Below are 18,502 nucleotides of genomic sequence, written 5' to 3'. Positions count from 1 at the left end.
AGGTCCAGAGGGACATGCACTCTCTAGGCCACCTGCGGTAGTCTTTTAGTTCTTTGTTCTTTGGTTGCTCTCATAAGCAATCTTGCATGGATCCATGTGACTATTTGCAAGCTGACGCATATAAAATATGTACCTTACCTAATTAATTCTATGCAAATCAGCTGGAAGGAGAGGCCACATCTAGAGCTATTCGTTTGGCGGCTTTTCTTAATACACCTCTTTATTTAGTCCATGTCATGAGTATTGATGCAATGGAAGAGATAGCCAAGGCTCAAAAATCTGGTGAGAGTTTCTTTTTTCTTGGATTTAATGAGTTTGTCTTTTTAATTTATTGATGTCAATGAGAAGTATTGGTTGTGAGTTGTGACTTTGTTGTATTGAGTTAGATGTGAATTATGCACATGTTAACAAATATTAGACCTGAACCATGGTTTTACAAATAGAAGCATGTTATATCAATTGGAAACAAGTTGAAGGCTAAGCTTTGTAATGTTCTACAGATTGGTGAATATATGGCTTGTAATTATAATTGTAGTCAAGATTTTCACCTAAAACCATTCCCATTTTGCAGAAGTTTTTTAGAGTTGGTTTATCTATTCTGAGAATGTTCAAAAATTTGTTCTCCTTGAGAAAAATTCTTCTACTCCGAAATTAATAACAACTCCAGATGGGTTTTATTGATACATGTTTGGAAGTCGTGTGTGTTCCAAAACTTAGTTGTCTTAGGCATGCCTTTGGCACTTGTTTATATGCAAATCACTTTACAAACAACTCCGTGATTTTGATGTAAGAAATCACTAATATTCTTTAACTTCAAACTGCAGGACAAAGAGTTGTTGGTGAACCAGTAGTGTCTGGACAGGTTCTGGATGATTCTTGGCTTTGGGACAATGATTTCACCACTGCAGCAAAGCAAGAGCTTGCATACCTTTCAGTAACCCGTGTTTTTCATTGCTCCAGGTATGTCATGAGTCCTCCAATAAGGAAACTCGGACACGGTAAAGCACTTCAAGCTGCCCTTTCAACCAGAACTTTGCAGGTTACTTTTTCTTTGGCTGATATTTTGAGATTAAGTGCAGTTGCCTCATATATCTTTTTGTCTTCAAAAGTATCTAGTATCTCAGGGGGAAAGATATCCCACTAATATTTGATCACGACAAAACCTAAAAATAAAAGTATGTACCCTCCATGAATATTCCGTACTTATAAATTTGATATCTAGTGTCAATCTGTGTTGTCTGTGAAATTCCATGGGTTGTGAGAAGGAATATTCTACAGTGTCTAGTTCTCAGATGAGATTGTTCCGCTTTTAAAATAGTAATTGTTAAAAAATTTGTTAAATAAACATCAATCGGTCCGACCGAGTCGAACCATGATTGAACCTGGTTGAACCATTTTAACAAAAAATCGGTTCGATCACCGGTTCGGTTTTCAAAACATTGGAAATCGGTACTAGGTTTACCAACGCAAATTTGGTATTATTATTATTATTATTATTGTTATTATTATTATTATTATATTTTTTTTCTTTTCTTTTTCGTTGAGCTTGTCGTATGATTCACACAATATTGCATTTAATATGTAAGCATGCTGCACAAGCTAGGAGATTTTTAATTAGTTTGTTGTTTTCTTTTGTGCAGCTTGTAGGAACTGATCATTGTACATTCAATTCAACACAAAAAGCTCTTGATATAGATGATTTTCGGAAAATTCCTAATGGTGTCAATGGTAATATCCAATTTTTGCCACCTAAAGAGTAATTTGAAAGTTAATCAGGCTGTACAAGGGAACAGAAATAACAGCATTTCTGGTTGACCTTTTTTTTTGGGCAATAATTGAACTTGACCTTTGGTTATTCAACTTGTTAATTCAGTGGACCATCTGGAATTTTCAGTAATTGAAGAAAGAATGCATCTTATCTGGGACACTATGGTGGTAAGTCGTCGTGGATTTTTAGCTAGCTTCTGTTTAGAAAATGCCTGGTGATATTTCCACTCTCATTAATCTTACTCTTTCAAATGATCTGATGCAGGAGTCTGGTCAAATTTCTGTTACTAATTGTGCGAGTAACGAGTACTGAATGGTATGCATATACTCTGGATTCTTTATTAGCTCTGCATGGCATACCAGATAGAGTATCTGTGTATTTGTAATCATGATGATAAACCACATGGGGGCGCCGTATTTTATTTAATGATTAAAAAAATGGTAGGCCCAACAGTGGCACTCAATACTGATGGCACACTTCAAGGAAACCAAGGGGGATAGGCAGCAGCTATACGGAATGACCGAGGCGAGGTGATTTGTGCGGCAAAGGGAAAGTCTGATTTCTCTTCTATAGCACTTGTTGAACTACAGGGAGACGAAATGGGATTACAACTTGCATTGACACACAATATTAGAAGTCTTAATGCCCAAACAGACTACTAATGTTGTGTCCTTTCTCAAATCTAAGGAGTAACCATGGCAGCATGTAATAGCAAGGATTTGGAGGATGATTGCTCAAATGGAGTTCTTTTCTATTCAGCACATATACATAGAATCTAACAGACTTGCGGACTCACTAGCAGCTTCTATCCCATCTGTTAGATACATAGAGATAATTTCTAGTTCCTTTTCAGAGGATATGAAAAAAATTGTATATATGAGGATTTAGAGACCAGGAGGTGTATGTTGAGATAGATATCAGGCATATCATTGAAAGATCATTATGAGCCACTGGTTTCACTACTCACTACAATAACATAATACTGTGCCAAATGTATATCTCAGCAGTTTATAATGTATTCCCAAAGGGGATAGTTATGTGTTGGTGTATGTAGAACAATGAGATACTAGCTATAAAATTGTCATTCTTTTCTAAAATGTGCTGATTACAAATATGCATTACTATTACTCGACATTAGATTGAAAATGAAACTGACAAATTATTCTACACGGCAGGATTAATGGAGATCTTGACAAGCAAGACCAAGTACACCTCGCAATGCTCCTAATTCTATAATGTACAAAGTTGATTTCAAAGGCAATATTAATGGAGATCTTGATAGGCAAGAAAAAAAAAAATTGAAGACCAACTACACGTCGCAATGCTCCTATATACTTCGATGTTTCAGTTAATAGACTGTCTGGTGAGTGGTGAGGTCCATTTAACAATTTTCAACATCTCATCCGTGACATGACATGGGCACCACATACCTTCTAGTTTATACAATCCGCAGAGATGATTTCAAACCTGCAGGCATTTACAGTATTTAACTTTTACATCATCTTCCTACTCTTTAACCAATTGATGTCACTAACAAAACCTTCTATGGCCAGAGTTTGGTTGGATCGTTATCGCCTCATATTGGAAACCTCACTTTCCTAAGGTTCATCAACCTAACACACAATATATTCTACGGTGAGATCCCACAAGAAATTGGTCGGTTGTTTCGCCTTCGAGAACTCTATCTGTTCGATAACACTTTCGAAGGAGAAATTCCAGTCAATCTAACCCAATGTACTGAACTCCGGTACATTAATTTAAGTTGGAACAAATTGTCAGGGAATATTCCGGCAGAGCTTGACTCATTGTCAAAGCTTGAAGTCTTGATTATTGAAAGAAACAATCTGACTGAAGTTTGTTTGCGATTTCTTTCCTATGCTGAAAAAAATTGTTTGGTTTCTTTCTTTCTCTTTTATAAAAAAGTTGTTGATGAGATCAATCCTTCAATTTAGTAGTTGAAACATTTTTATGATTAAAATTGTATGAAGCATTGATTGTAAATTTATGAAACATTAAAAAAATAGTACTTTTATTTATATGTTTTGTGAAGCTAATGGACTCTAATAATTCTTGGTTACCATGTGAGGTTAGTTCAAACTGTTATTACTATGTTAATTTGTTTCCCCAAAACAGGAGCTGCCACGTCGGTCTTATATATATATATATATATATATATATATATATATATATATATATATATATATATATATATATATACATTTCATGACGACCTTGGGATATTTTCGCTAATCTAAACCATTGCAATTGATATTCCATAGATGCACGTTCTAGGTTTGTCAAATCTATTGCTTACATTTTATTGTACGGAATCTATTGCTTCGAGATGCACATTCACTGTATTGGAATATATTCATTGGGTAAAAATTGCGTGACATCTGCAGTTAGCATTTGGGAGGTACATTCAGAATAGTTACATGTGATTTAGTATGTAATGTATTGCATTGTAGATTGTTGAGGCGTATGATTATTAGAGGATGTTCACGCTAGATGTTAAGCACGTCAAAAAAACCTTGAACCAAGGACTTACAATTGAGTAGAGAAAGAGTGAAAAGGAGCTGCAAGAGGCTCAAAATGGATGAAAAGATGTAAGTGAATAATTCATTCATTCTCTTGCAATTATCTTTTATGCTTTGACCCGAAATGGGTAGCTTATTCAAAATGTATTTTACGCTTATTGATTTTGGTAAGGATTTTAGGGGCATTGTTTTGTGGTACTTTCAGTATTGTTATTAAATTTGAAGTTTATTTTGAATATTTTTGTGGTTGAATTTCTTGTTCCTAAATTTTATTGATTCAGCTGAATAGCTGAATTTTTCCTTTATATGTTTTCAACATTTCATGGTTGATATTGGAAGGCAATGTATGACCTGGGTGTCCTTAGTCACTATCCAGATTGACTTTTAGCATAAGAGGCGTGTCATGTGTATCGTCTTTGACATAAAATTCTGAAGTTTCAAGCAATTTTGTCGTAAACATTGTTATCATTCAAATTATATACACTAGAGGCCACCTCAGGGTATGTGTGTTATTTGTTAAAGCTGTTGGTTGAATTTGATTTCATTTTCGAGTATTTCGTCATTTGAGGTGGATTATACCATCTCTTCGACATCTGAGAACTCATTTAATTGTTTTAGCTCCATCTGTCATCGTCTTTAAGAATTCCATAATTTATATCCCAGTTCTTAATTAATGAATTTGTGTTTTAGAATTTTAGAAGAGTGTAAAGTATGAGGATTTTCATGTCTTTTTTTGCTCCACTTCGCAGTTTTCAACTCAGGCTCCAATTAGGCTCATTCCAGGGACTCTGATTTTGTAAACAAAACTCCTCTTTAAAGATCTCTACCTACAGACCGAAGAGTTTTGTTTTTTCTATGATGTCTTTATCCGGTTCCATGCTTATGTACTTTTGTATTATTGCTTACTTTCAGGCCGAATGTGTATTTCATCTTGTGCTTTAGTAGATTGGTTTGATATACTTGCTTCTCTTTGAATATAGTCGGGTCTCACATGATTTGTTGGAAGTCTTCAGTCGTTTGTCAGCTAACAGGAATATAGTCGTTTGAATATCTCGCAATATTTTATTAAACTAAAAAATTGTGAGCGTTTTATACAACATGTATTTAAAAAGTGAGATACTACCGAAACTTTATCTCACAATTACTGCGGAATCATTTACATTAATTAACAAATCTAAATCAGCATAAGTAGCAAATTCATAGTAGTAAGATGACGAATATTATCTAAGTAGTTTTTATTGAAGTTTTTACTCCCTTGGGTGTTAGGCGTGGATTTTACATTACCTAAGTAGTAAGATCATGAATATCATTACAAGTTAATTTTATGTCATTACAAGATCATGAATATAATTGAGGGCCTAAATGACTATGCATGTTTATCAACATCTCATGCCCCAAACAATTTCAATAATGTTGGACGAAAATGGACAACCGTAGAACCATGACTATTTTCTCTATATACAAAGATGTAAGAGCTTGTGACTAATTATTGCTTCCGAGTCATGCTTATCCTCATACGATGGTCTAGGACTAAAGACCTTTGACCTAAAACCTCATTATTGTTTCCCCAACCAAAACATCCACAAATCTTTCATGTAGCCACCTGATTGGTTATCCTTTTCTACTCTTTATGTTTTTGTTTGTCTCACTCTTATGTTTGGCATTAGACATAATGGTTATCTAGAAAGAGGCTAAGTTTGATCTGCACTGTTGCATATTTGGATGACACCTCATGTTTTTTTGATGTTGAAAACATGTTTCTCCAATCTGTGCGATGTTCATATCTGGTTTAATATACATTTGCAGTTGCATAGATTCGAGATTCATATTGATCATAATTTTTAGTTTGTTGGACCATGGTATTTGAAGAGTTCACCAGTTCTTTTTTGAGCACTTAATTTTTTGATGGATTTCTTTATTAAAAGGATTGTAAAGCAATAATTAGGGTGAAGTTTATTTCTTTGATTTTGCAGATCCTTCCTTGAACATCCTTCCTTGAGCATCTGGACTTTGTGGTCTTATATTTTCTTAATTTGTACCATTCTACTTTGATATAGCTAGTTTCGACACGGTTTCGCATTTTTGGAATTAACTTCTCTGACAAGTCATTTGTATATTTAGCAGGTCTTCAGGTAAGTTGGTTCTATAACTACTTCATGGTTTTTCCTTTTTATCAATTTCTAGGCTGGCTCGACATGAATTAGTTTTGCTCTTAGCTAAATGCTAACTGTACTTTTACTGTCACCTCACAGCTCCTTTTCTCACCGTGGAAAAGATCTATTCTGCCATGCATATGTGGTGTTCTTGCCGGTCTTCTCTATCGTTCGAATATTTTCGGCATACGACGCATCAAGGTAAGTTTTTAGTTTTCCAATTGTTCATAACCTTGTTTAGATAATTTAGCTGGGCATGTTCTTGTTAGCAGGGCTATTATAGTATTTTTCCTATATTACCTTTGTAATTACTTTATTATCCTTTCTAGGGTTTCTATTATGATTCTATAAATATAAGTGATGAGCTTTCTCATTCACTTAATTTTTCCCTAAATTACTTTCTACATGGTATCAGAACCATTAAAGCAAATTGTTCTGATTGCAACCTAAGCTTCCGCGTTTTTTTCTTCTTTTTACGTCTTTCATTTTTTTTATATAACCAATGTGAGATCGCGATAGGTGTTGATATGAATCTCGGATCTGTTTATTATTTTGAGGTAATTATTTAATCGATATGACTAATAGTGATGAGTCTACTATCTCATTTGTTTCTTCGGTTAGAGCGGGTGAAGATGTCCAAATCCTTTTACCACGTTCATGATAATCCAAATTTGAAAGTTACCTCACAGCTACTAGATGGTTTGAACTATGTTAGATGGGCACGATCTGTAAAATTGTTTGTTGGAGGCCGTGGAAAGATAGGATTTCTTCGGACGTAAAAGGCACCCGCAGTAAACCGATCCGAAGTATGCTAAGTGGTTCTCGATGATTCTATGGTGAGGACTTGGTTGATTAATTCTATGCAACCAACGATTTCTCTTTGGCTATTTGTTTACGACATTAACATATCTTATTTGGGAATCTCTTCGTGCGGTATATTCTCAAAGGCGAGAATAATGCAAGGAGTTTCCAACTTTCAATGAAATTGGAAATTTCAAACAGGGAACTAGATCTCTTGGGGCGTACTATCGCGAGACTTCGACCGGTTGGGAAGAACTATCTCATTATGATAGTTTTATTGGTCGCCGACTAATCGTGAGATTTATGCAAAATTGTGGAGAAGAATCGAGTATTTCGTTTCTTCTTTGGGCTCAATCCCGAGTTTGAGTATCTTTGTTGTTCATCTGCTTGACAAGCATCCGTTCCCAACTCTCGAGGAAGCACATGCCTATTGTCTCTCTGATCAGAGTCGTCGAGTGCCTGTGCCTCATACTCCTGGTCTTCTGTCTGAGACTTCTGCTATGGCAGTTCGTTATGCTTATCCGCCGCCACCGTCAGTTCCTCCACAAACTTTCCGGGCACCATTACCTGGGCTTTTGCCATTGCCAACGGCCTCTGGTAGTTCTCGTCCTCCAAACAAGAAGTGTGATCATTGTGGTAAATTTGGGCATGTAAAGGCAACATGTTATCAATTACACGGTCGTCCTCCGGTTTTCAACCACCATGATCAACATCTGGGTCCTCAAGACACCTATCTGGCGACTCTAGTACATTAGAGTCTTACGCTTGTAGTGCTCTTTCTCCGGAAGAGATCGCCAGGTTTGGCAATTTTCTCTATGTCTTCTCAACGGGACCTTCTCATGCGGGTAATTTTGCATCCGCCAATAGTGCTTACGCATCCCGGACTTCACCTGGATTGTTGATTGGTGCCACCGATAATATGATATGGTGGTATGTCTTCTCTTTTTCGGAATTATGCATCTAGTTCTTGGAAACGGACGGATTCGTCTTGCCAATGGGGCTGAACGCCTATTGAGGCAGGGTTGTATCGATTCATTGATTCATTTTGTTACCTGATGTTCTTCATGTCCCCAAGTTGACCACCAATCTTATTTCTGTTAGTAAAATTAACCATAGTTCTTATATGGCAGTAGAAAGATTACTTAGATTTCACTAGTAGGCTAGTAGCTAGCTTACTAGCACTTCATTGAATGGAGCAACAATTTCAGTCATTCAAACTATTTTATACAGAAGATCTATTGAGTCAAACTGTACTCAGATAAAATATTTTGATAATGCAGCTAATTGTAATTTTCTAGTTATCAGGATTGAAGAAAACATGACTGCAGAAAAAACGGTACTATAGATAGTTAGAGATCATCTTATGGAGCTTCTTTTTCTTTTTCTAAATGTGCGATTTTATGTTATACCATAGACACACCATACTTTGAGAATAATCCGTGTCGGACATGTATACATGTGTCTGTGTCGGACACATATTGCATGTGATATACCTCAATTTTTTATATTACGCCAATATTTTTGCCGTGTCAGAGACTTCGTATCCATGTTGGATACAGACACACCTATCTGTCTCAATGTAACTTAGCTTCAAACAATATACATAGGTCTCTCTCACTTGATAGGTTAAGATACTATGGTTCCAACGTGTGTTGTAGAGCATTCAGCTTTTAATCAAAGTTTTCGCCTCATGGCATGCTTACCTCAATATGGCTAAATGGTGTTTTTTGTCCAGAAACCAAGTCATGATACTGTTGGCTTCAAAAAAGAAGTAGAACGCATCACAATCGATTTAGCTCTCCAATGGTGAGATATTTATATCCATCGTTCTAAGGTCTAATTTAGACTTTAGGTGTTCAGATGCATATTCAGATACAGTGCTTGGATATGCTAATAGAATAAGAACAGTTGATGGTGGTACACATATCAATGGTGTCAAAGCTTCATTGACAAGAACACTCAATAACCTTGGGAAGAAATCGAAACTTATCAAGGTACCCCCCTCAGTTTATATCTCCCAATCATCTTTTGTCAATAACTTTTTGATTACGATCCCTATGTTATTTAAATTTGGCCACCGTTTTTCAACATATGTCTCCAAAACTCATTCTGCACTGTATGTATTTACTGTAAGCTATGATTGAATCCCTTTATATTTCATTGGCCCAACCAGAATTTTGAGGCAGCTGTGGTTAATGATTGCATGATGTCACCACTTGTATTAATAGCCAAGTAAGATCAGTGATATGGACAGGGTTTTCTTTGTTGCAATAAGATTTTCTCAGTATTTAGGTAATCAAATGATGAGAGCTTCAACTTACATAAAGTGAATGTTGCATGTCCCTGGAATGTCATAGACTCATAGTGAAGCAGATGGACTAATAAACTAAAATAGCAAACCTAACATAAATTTTAGTATTCCTAGGCTAAGTTCTGATTGAATTTGTTTTAATTTTTGAATTCCAGCTAAGGGGCTGATTAAAACTTTAGAAAAAACAAACACTGGATAACTAATTTTATGTCTATCACCTTTCTTCGGTATGTTCTTGATTACAATTAATGTTTTTGGTTTGTGGTTTGTACCATTCCAGGGAAAAGGACATTAGCTTGAGTGGAGGATATGCAAGGGAGGGATTAACAAGTGTAATCTCTGTAAAGGTCCCAAACCCGGAGTTTGAAGGGCAAACTAAGGTGCGTGTTGTTTCGTCGTTTTATTCAATAGATTATTCATGCATGTAATCTTCAACCAAAATGTACATTCATTTCTTACATGGTGATTAAATTTCGCACTTGCTCGCTTAAGATCATCATTTCTTATTTGACTTTCCTCTTCTTTGCGATTCTGAAAGACAAGGTTGGGTAATCCAGAAGTGTGAAGAGTGGTTGATCAATCGGTACAAGAGTATCTCACCGAGTACTTAGAACTACATCCAGATGATAAGTTGGAATTACAAACTATTTGTGGATTTGTTCCAAATAAAAACAGTAATAATAATAAAATGATAAGTTGGAATTACGAACTATTTGTGGATTTGTTCTTCTTCTCATCCCACATTTTGAAACAAGGAGAGTAAGTTTAGTGTTTGATCCATATGTCCCCCTTTCTTCATCTCCTGTTTCTTATGGAACAACCAATAGACAAACGTGCCTGGTTTGAGGATCTTACGTAGAACCTTTGCACCTTTCAGTGCTTCTTCTTCTAGTACACTGTTTGTTGTAGAAAATGTGTTAAGATTTTGTTTGGGGTTAGAGGGTCAACGTATTCAATTATATCGTTCTTGTCTTCTGTAGTTCATTTGTTGAACAAAGGTTTTAATTCAATTGAAGATTGAGGTTCAAGATTCTTATTTAGAGGTCGCTAAATCTTTGGTTGCTATGGCGAGGTTTGATTTGTTTCCTTTCCAGTTCCAAACGATGTAGTAGTATTGCTGTCTACATAAAAGCATGAGTTGTTAGTGTTTTAATGTTTTATTGGTGTCTTTGAGGGTTGCTCTGAGCTCTGTGCTCTGTTTAGTTAAAGTACTAGAAGCGACTGACAAAATGCCAGACTATCAACTTACTGGTGGCTTGAGAAAAACATTTAATTTTACGGAGTTGCAACTATCCAAGAATTCCTATCCTTAAACTACCCCACTAGTGGACCTGTCTAGACCGTCAAACAAATGGAAAAGAACATCACTACAAACTACGATTTGTATGGATGGGGGGCTCTGTGGTCTAGTGTTATCCAGGAGGCTCAGTATAGTTGAACTGAGATGCACAACCCCATGTTTTTCAAATCAGACGAGGACATAAGGTGCATAGCCGCCTTTAATGGTAGCTATTTACTTTATCGTTTGGACACAGTTGAACTTGCTTGGCCAAGTCAATATCTTAATTTTGAACGTCTGATTTTTTAAGTTCCACCATATAATTTGTGTACTTGAGACTACATTCCAATGTGGAATCAATTTCCTTTCTACATGGATAAAATTGTCGAATGCAGAATTTTGAGAAGATTTCATATTATACTTTTATTGGTGCAGGCCATTCTCCCATTACGAGGTAAAATTCTGAACATTGAAAGGAAGGACGAGGCAGCTATGTACAAAAATCAAGAAATTCAAAATCTTATTCTTGCCTTTGGACCTGGTGTGAAGGTTATCTCAAACATTTTATTTGCTCCTAGAGTTGTTTTCCTGTTTCACCAACCTGTTTCTATTATATGTACTAAATGGTTTTACTCTTGTTCATTTCAGGGTGAAGATTTTAAGAAGGAAGCCCTTCGCTACCATAAAATCATCATCATGACTGATGCTGATGCTGATGCTGATGCTGATGTGGATGGTGCTCACATCCGAATTCTTCTGTTGACATTCTTTTATATAGATATCAGGTAGAGCAAAGTCTTTCATTCATAATCATCAAGTGCCAGTTGAAAAATGATTTAAGTTTTTCCTTGTAATGCAGAAAGCTCTATTTGATGAAGGCTGCATTTATGTGGGTGTTCCACCTCTCTATAAGGTCTGGTTTTCTTCATCTTTTATTTTTTTTATTATAAATACTTGAATATTGTATTCCTTGGCCCATCTCTAAGGGCCTGTTTATTAAATTTTAACTAATGGAAATGAAATGAAATCCACTATGGAAAGGAAAGAAATGGAATGGAAACAGTTTTAAAATTGTGTCTGTTTGGTAAATTGTAGAAAGGAAAGTAAATTGTTAGGGTCTATTTGTTAAATTTTAACTAATGGAAAGGAAAGGAAATAAGTGGTCCACTATGGAAAGGAAAGAAATGGAATGTCTATAATGAGTGTATCAGGTTGAGAGGGGTAAACAGGCACACTATTGTTATGATGAGGCACAGCTTAAAACTCTCCAGAGTAGTTTCCTTCAAATGCGTCATATAACATCCAAGGGTTTAAAGGTTAGAAAAGTGTTGAGGTTTAAAGTGAAGAGACATGCTTTGTCATTGAGTTTCATTATTTCATGTATATGTGCAATTGAGTTTTGTTTATCTCCTATCTATACCCAATTAAGTTTCTTATCTCTTGTCTATGTGCAATAAAAAGGCTTAAGAGAGATGATGCCTCTACAATTATGGGAAACAACAATGGATCCTGAAAAATGGATGCTGAAGCAATTGGTTGTTGAAGATGCTGCGGAAGCAAATATGGTGTTCTCGTCTCTCATGGGGGAAGGAGTAAGAAAAACCTTTTAGCTAACCTTTTACTAAACTCAAAGTGCAAACAAATCTTTGATTCATATTGAATAGCCAGCAGCAGTCTGAATGCCTTGTACCTAATGACCCGTCTTTACAATTTTGAATCAGGTGGATGTTCGGAAGGAACTCATAACGAAAGCTGCAAGCATGTTTAGTCTTGAGCAGCTGGACATTTGATACATTTGTTTAGATCCCAAGATGTACACAGTTTCAGCAAACTGTTGCCCAAAACATCCGTGTCAAAATTTACCTCGAAGCGGGTTTTTGGATTGAAGGGGGTCATATCATTTATGAAAGTTATCTATTAAGCGGTTTTCAATGGATAACTTGTATTCCTTCTGCTTCAGAGTATGCTAACGTTTTTGGGGGTTGGGAAATAGGTTGGGGGACTTGACTTCATTATGTATCAGAGTATGCTAACGTTTTTGGGGGTTGGGAAATAGGTTGGGGGACTTGACTTCATTATGTATCCTGCTTCGGAAGGAATTTGAATGCTATGCATTTTGTTAATGAAAGCCTAATGTAAATTTTCTCATTTCATTTTATATATCTGATCTCTACCTGCTTCTTATTCGTAAATAAATAAATTAAATGAAAAGATTTAAAATTAAAACAAACTACATAAACCTATTACTTTCTTGTGTAGGGAAGTGCTGTATCCATTTTTGGCAGATTCAGCCCTTTCATCATATCCTGGAAGAATCAAGAGTTGCATTGTGTGAAAAGACCTTGAATTACGTAATTGTAGAAAGAGTGGTAATTTAGAATTGGGTTTTCAAGTTCATGCTCATTTGATTGTTTGATAGGATGTCGGAACGGAATGTTTTCAGTTGGACTTCCATTATAGGATTGTATTGTGAAGTAGGTGATTATGAGGAGACAATAGAATTGTTCTATTTAATGATTAAAGGAGTTGTACCCAATCGTTTTATATTTCCAAAGGTTTATAAAGCGTGTTCGGAGTTGAAAATTTATAGGGTAGGTAAGGATGTATATGATTATATGTTGAGTATTGGGTTTGAGGGAAATTCTTTTGTGAATATATGTGTTCCTGATATGTTTGTAAAATGTGGGAAGATGGAGGTTGCTAGGGAGTTCTTCGAGAAAATGGAACTGAAGGATGTTGTAGTGTGGAACATTATGATTTCAGGTTATGCGTCGAAAGGAGATTTATACAGACCTTTGAACGATTTTAAGGGCATGAAGCTTCCTGGTGTACAACCTGACCGCGTTAAAACATGGAACTCGATCATATCAGGGTACTCCCAAAAAGGGCAGTTCCAGGAGGCTTCCAATTTTTTCTTTAAGATGAGGGCTTTAACATAATTTAAGCCAAAATGTGGTCTCTTGGACTGCGTTGATAACAGGGAATGAGCAGAATGGGCGTTCATATCAAGCATTGCAGGTTTTCAGTCAGATGATAATGGAGAGAGTAAAGCCTAACTCGATTACCATTGCTAGCGCTGTTTCAGCTTGTACGAATTTGTCATTGCTTCAACATGGAAAGGAGATCCATGCATATTGTATAAAGACTGACAGGTTGGTCTCAGATTTGCTCGTTGCCAACTCGCTAGTAGATTTGTATGCTAAATGTCGAATTGTAAAGGTTGCTCGTCGGAAATTCAATTCAATCAAACAAAAGGATCTGATATCATGGAATGCCATGCTTGCGGATTATGCAGAGAAAGGTTGTCGTGAGGAAACTTTTGAGCTTTTTAATGAGATGAAGTCTCTAGGTGTGGAGCCCGATGTTATTACATGGAATGGGCTGATCACAGGTTATACCCAGAACGGAGATGGGATAATGGCTCTTGAGTCTTTTATAGAATGTGTGAAACAAATACAAAGCCAAATACAATCACGTTGTCTGGGGCCTTAGCAGCTTGTTCCCTGGTGAAGGATTTGAAATTAGGGAAGGAAATCCATGGGTTTGTTATTAGAAAACAGATTGAGTTGTCCACCGGTGTAGGAAGTGCTCTTATAACAATGTACTCGGGATGTGATCACATGGAATGGGCCTGCTCTGTGTTCAATGTGCTTTCCGATAAAGATGTAGTTGTTTGGAATTCAATTATTTCTGCTTGTGCTCAACATGGACAGGGGGTTAGCGCTTTGAACTTTTTGAGAGGAATGCTCGTAAGCGACATTGAACCCAACAAGGTAACAATTGTCTCGGTTCTCCCTGCTTGTGCAAGATTGGCTGCACTGCGGCAGGGTAAAGAGATTCACCAGTTTATTATCAGGAGAGGGTTTGATATGCATATTGCAATATGGAATGGTCTTATTGACATGAATGGAAGGTGTGGGTTGATAAAAAAAAAGTGGGAAAAGTTTTTAATCTCATTCCTTAAAGAGATATAGTCTCTTGGAACACGATGATTGCAGGTTACGGGATGCATGGTTTTGGAATGGATGCTGTGAATCTATTTTTCTCTTTGAGATCAATTGAACTGAAGCCAAACCATTTCACTTTCACAAATCTGTTGGCTGCTTGTAGTCACTCGGGATTGATTGATGAGGGATGGAAGTATTTTGAGATGATGAAATCAGAATATGCAATGGGTCCTGCAATAGAACAGTATGCTTGGATGGTGGATCTATTGGCACAGGCTGGTCAATTTGATGAAAGCCTGGAATTCATTAAGGAAATGCCCTTTGAACCGAATGCTGCTGTATGGGGGTCTTTGTTAGGTGCTTGTAGGATCCACTGCAACCCTGAGCTTGCAGAGTATGCTGCAGGATATCTTTTTGAATTGGAACCCACATATTCTGGGAACTACATACTCTTAGCAAACATTTATTCAGCAGCAGAAAGATGGGGAGATGCAGCAAGGATAAGAATATTGATGAAGGACAGAGGGGTGACAAAGCCTCCAGGTTGCAGTTGGATAGAGGTGAAACGTAGTGTTCACAGCTTCATTGTTGGAGACACTTCACACTCATTGGTAGATGAGATATCTGCTAAGCTGAACAGCTTGTATTCAGAAATAAAGGAGATTGGTTATGTCCCAGACACTTTTGAGTTTGTAAAACATCTTACGATTAGCGGAAGAAAATGAGGTTACCAAAAAAATAAGAAAAAGAAGAGGTGCGATTGTAATTTGAGGATTGACTCACGTCGCAACCAGTTTTGAGTTCTACTCGACATTAGATTGAAAATGACTCTGATTACCAAATTATTCTACACGGCAAGATTAATGGAGATCTTGACAGGCAAGACCAAGTACACCTCGCAATGCTCCTAATTCTACAATTTGCAAAGATGATTTCAAAGTCAATATTAAGGAGATCTTGATAGGCAAGAAAAAAAAAATTGAAGACCAAGTACACGTCGCAATGCTCCTATATACTACTACACCACATACCTTAGTTTCTACAATTCACAAAGATGATTTCAAACCAGGCATTTGCATTACTCAACTTTTACATCATCTTCCTACTCTTCAATCAATTGATGTCACAAACAAAACCTTCTGTGGCCACCTCAGGAAATGAGACTGATCTTCACTCTCTAATCGCCATTAGAGATGGAATTGAAGGCTTAAGCTCGTGGAACGAATCTTTTCATTTCTGTCAGTGGCAAGGCATTACATGCGGCAAGCGTCATCAAAGGGTCATAAGTTTGAATCTTTCCAGCCAGAGTTTGGTTGGATTGTTATCGCCTCATGTTGGAAACCTCAGTTTCCTAAGGGTCATCGACTTAGAGCACAATCAACTCTATGGGGAGATTCCACAAGAAATTGGTCGGTTGTTTCGTCTTCAAAAACTCAATCTGTCGGATAACACTTTCGAAGGAGAAATTCCAGTCAATCTAACCCAATGTACTGAACTCAGTTACATTAATTTAAGTCGGAACAAATTGTCAGGGAATATTCCGGCAAAGCTTGGCTCATTGTCAAAGCTTGCATTCTTGATTATTCAAAGAAGCAATCTGACAGGAATGCTACCCCCTTCTTTAGGTCATCTTTCGTCCCTTCAAACCTTCTATATGCAAGAAAATAAATTGGTTGGAAGTATTCCAGCCAGCTTTGGTAGACTGTCAAGATTAATATACTTTAATGTTGGAGATAATAGACTGTCTGGTGAGGTCCCTTTAACAATTTTCAACATCTCATCCCTGAAATACTTAGGAATTACCGGTAACCAATTTAGCGGTAGTCTCCCACAAGACATGGGCATCACTCTTCCTAATCTTGTAAAATTCTATGGGGCTATAAATCAACTTTCTGGACTACTCCCAGTTTCATTAGCTAATGCTTCTAAACTTCAACATTTTGATATTTTCCAAAACAATTTCGGAGGACAAGTTCCTAAGGATTTTCAATTCCCTCAAACTATCGAGTTGATATGTCTTACAAGCAATCATCTAGGAACAGGAGAAGCTCATGATTTGAGTTTTATCACTTATTTAACCAACTCCAGTAATCTAAAGATATTGGGCTTGGGCCAAAACAATTTTGGAGGTGTTTTCCCGAACTCTATTACCAATCTCTCCAACCAAATGGAGATATTGTATCTAGGACGCAATAAAATATCTGGAATTATCCCAGAAGGGATTGGGAACCTGGTCAATTTGTTTCTATTAGGTCTCGATTTTAATAACTTTTACGGTAGTATTCCATCTTCGGTTGGAAAACTTCGTAGTTTACAGGGGTTAGGTCTTTCCGCAAACAATTTTTCTGGACCAATCCCATCTTCTCTAGCAAACAATACTAAATTGAATGTGTTGTGGTTAGGAAGGAACAGACTGGAAGGAAACATTCCTTCATGTCTTGGTGCTCTTAGCCAATTGCAACAACTGTATCTGGACCAAAACCACCTAAATGGTACCCTACCTAAAGAGATCTTTAATATTCCCACTCTGCTTTATCTTAACTTCTCTATGAACTCTTTAACTGGTTCCCTACCTTTAGAAGTAGGAAAACTAAAAAATCTTGTTGATATCAAGGTGTCTGGAAATAAGTTGTCTGGTTTAATTCCTAGTACGCTTAGTGAGTGTTTGAGTTTGGAAAATTTATACTTGGATGGAAATTTGTTTGAAGGGATAGTTCCTCAGTCTTTGAGTTCTTTAAAGAATGTCCAAGGGTTGGATCTATCAAGGAACAACTTGTCTGGTAGAATTCCAAAATATTTAGAGGACTTTCGTTATCTTCAGCAGTTGGATCTATCCTTCAATAAACTTGAAGGTGAGGTACCAGTGAATGGAATCTTTAGAATTGCAAGAAATTTTTCAGTAGCTGGAAATTCTGATCTTTGTGGAGGTATATGTGAACTACAATTGCCACCATGCCGAATTAACAAATCTGAAAAGCAAGATGAAAAAAAGCAAGGAAGGTCTGATCCTTCCAAAATAGCAATTGTGATCAGTGCGGCCGTGTTCATTCTTTTGGCATCATGTTCTCTAATATTTTACTTGAGAAGAAAAAGTAAACTTAAAACAGCTTCTTCGCAATCATTCGGTGATCAGCATTTTAAGGTCTCTTATGGAGGTCTTTCTCACGCAACTGGTGGATTTTCTCCAACTAATTTTGTTGGTTCCGGTGGTTTTGGTAGTGTGTATAAGGGAATGCTCAACCAATATGAAACCGTTGTTGCTGTTAAGGTGTTCAAACTTCAATTGAAAGGAGCTTCAAAGAGTTTCATGGCAGAGTGCGAATCATTGCGTAATATCCGCCATCGAAATCTTGTTAAGATTCTAACTTCTTGCTCTAGTGTGGATTATGAACGAAATGAATTCAAAGCACTAGTCTTTGAGTTCATGCCAAATGGAAGTTTAGAGAAGTGGCTGCATCAAGAGATCAGTGAACAAGATGAAGAATCGAATTTGAACCTACTTCAAAGACTAAATGTCGCGATTGATGTTGCTTCTGCTCTTTGCTATCTTCATCACGAGTGCCACGTTTTGGTTATTCATCGTGATCTAAAGCCAAGCAATGTGCTTCTTGATAATGATATGGTAGCCCATGTTGGTGATTTTGGCTTAGCAAAGCTTCTTTCTGGATCAATAGAGAACTTGTATGATAATCAAAGTACCTCAACA

At 36.7% G+C, this 18,502-nt stretch overlaps 1 protein-coding gene and 1 pseudogene across 1 annotated transcript; both read left to right on the top strand.

Moving 5' to 3' along the window:
* The first annotated feature begins 43 nt into the window (after nucleotides 1-43).
* On the top strand, nucleotides 44-2,865 carry LOC147484566 (dihydropyrimidinase-like). The gene is made up of 6 exons (XM_086575656.1): nucleotides 44-282; nucleotides 825-862; nucleotides 961-1,039; nucleotides 1,641-1,728; nucleotides 1,874-1,935; nucleotides 2,033-2,865. Exons 3-6 carry the CDS (start codon nucleotides 968-970, stop codon nucleotides 2,078-2,080), a joined length of 270 nt encoding a protein of 89 aa, XP_086431782.1. The 5' UTR covers nucleotides 44-282; nucleotides 825-862; nucleotides 961-967; the 3' UTR covers nucleotides 2,081-2,865.
* A 10,392-nt stretch (nucleotides 2,866-13,257) lies between these two features.
* On the top strand, nucleotides 13,258-15,832 carry LOC147484565 (pentatricopeptide repeat-containing protein At5g16860-like; annotated as a pseudogene).
* Nucleotides 15,833-18,502: the final 2,670 nt, after the last annotated feature.

The sequence above is a fragment of the Coptis chinensis genome, chromosome 8, assembly GCF_015680905.1.
Source record: "Coptis chinensis isolate HL-2020 chromosome 8, ASM1568090v1, whole genome shotgun sequence".
NCBI lineage: Eukaryota > Viridiplantae > Streptophyta > Magnoliopsida > Ranunculales > Ranunculaceae > Coptis > Coptis chinensis.
This window is presented reverse-complemented; position numbering and strand designations above follow the sequence as displayed.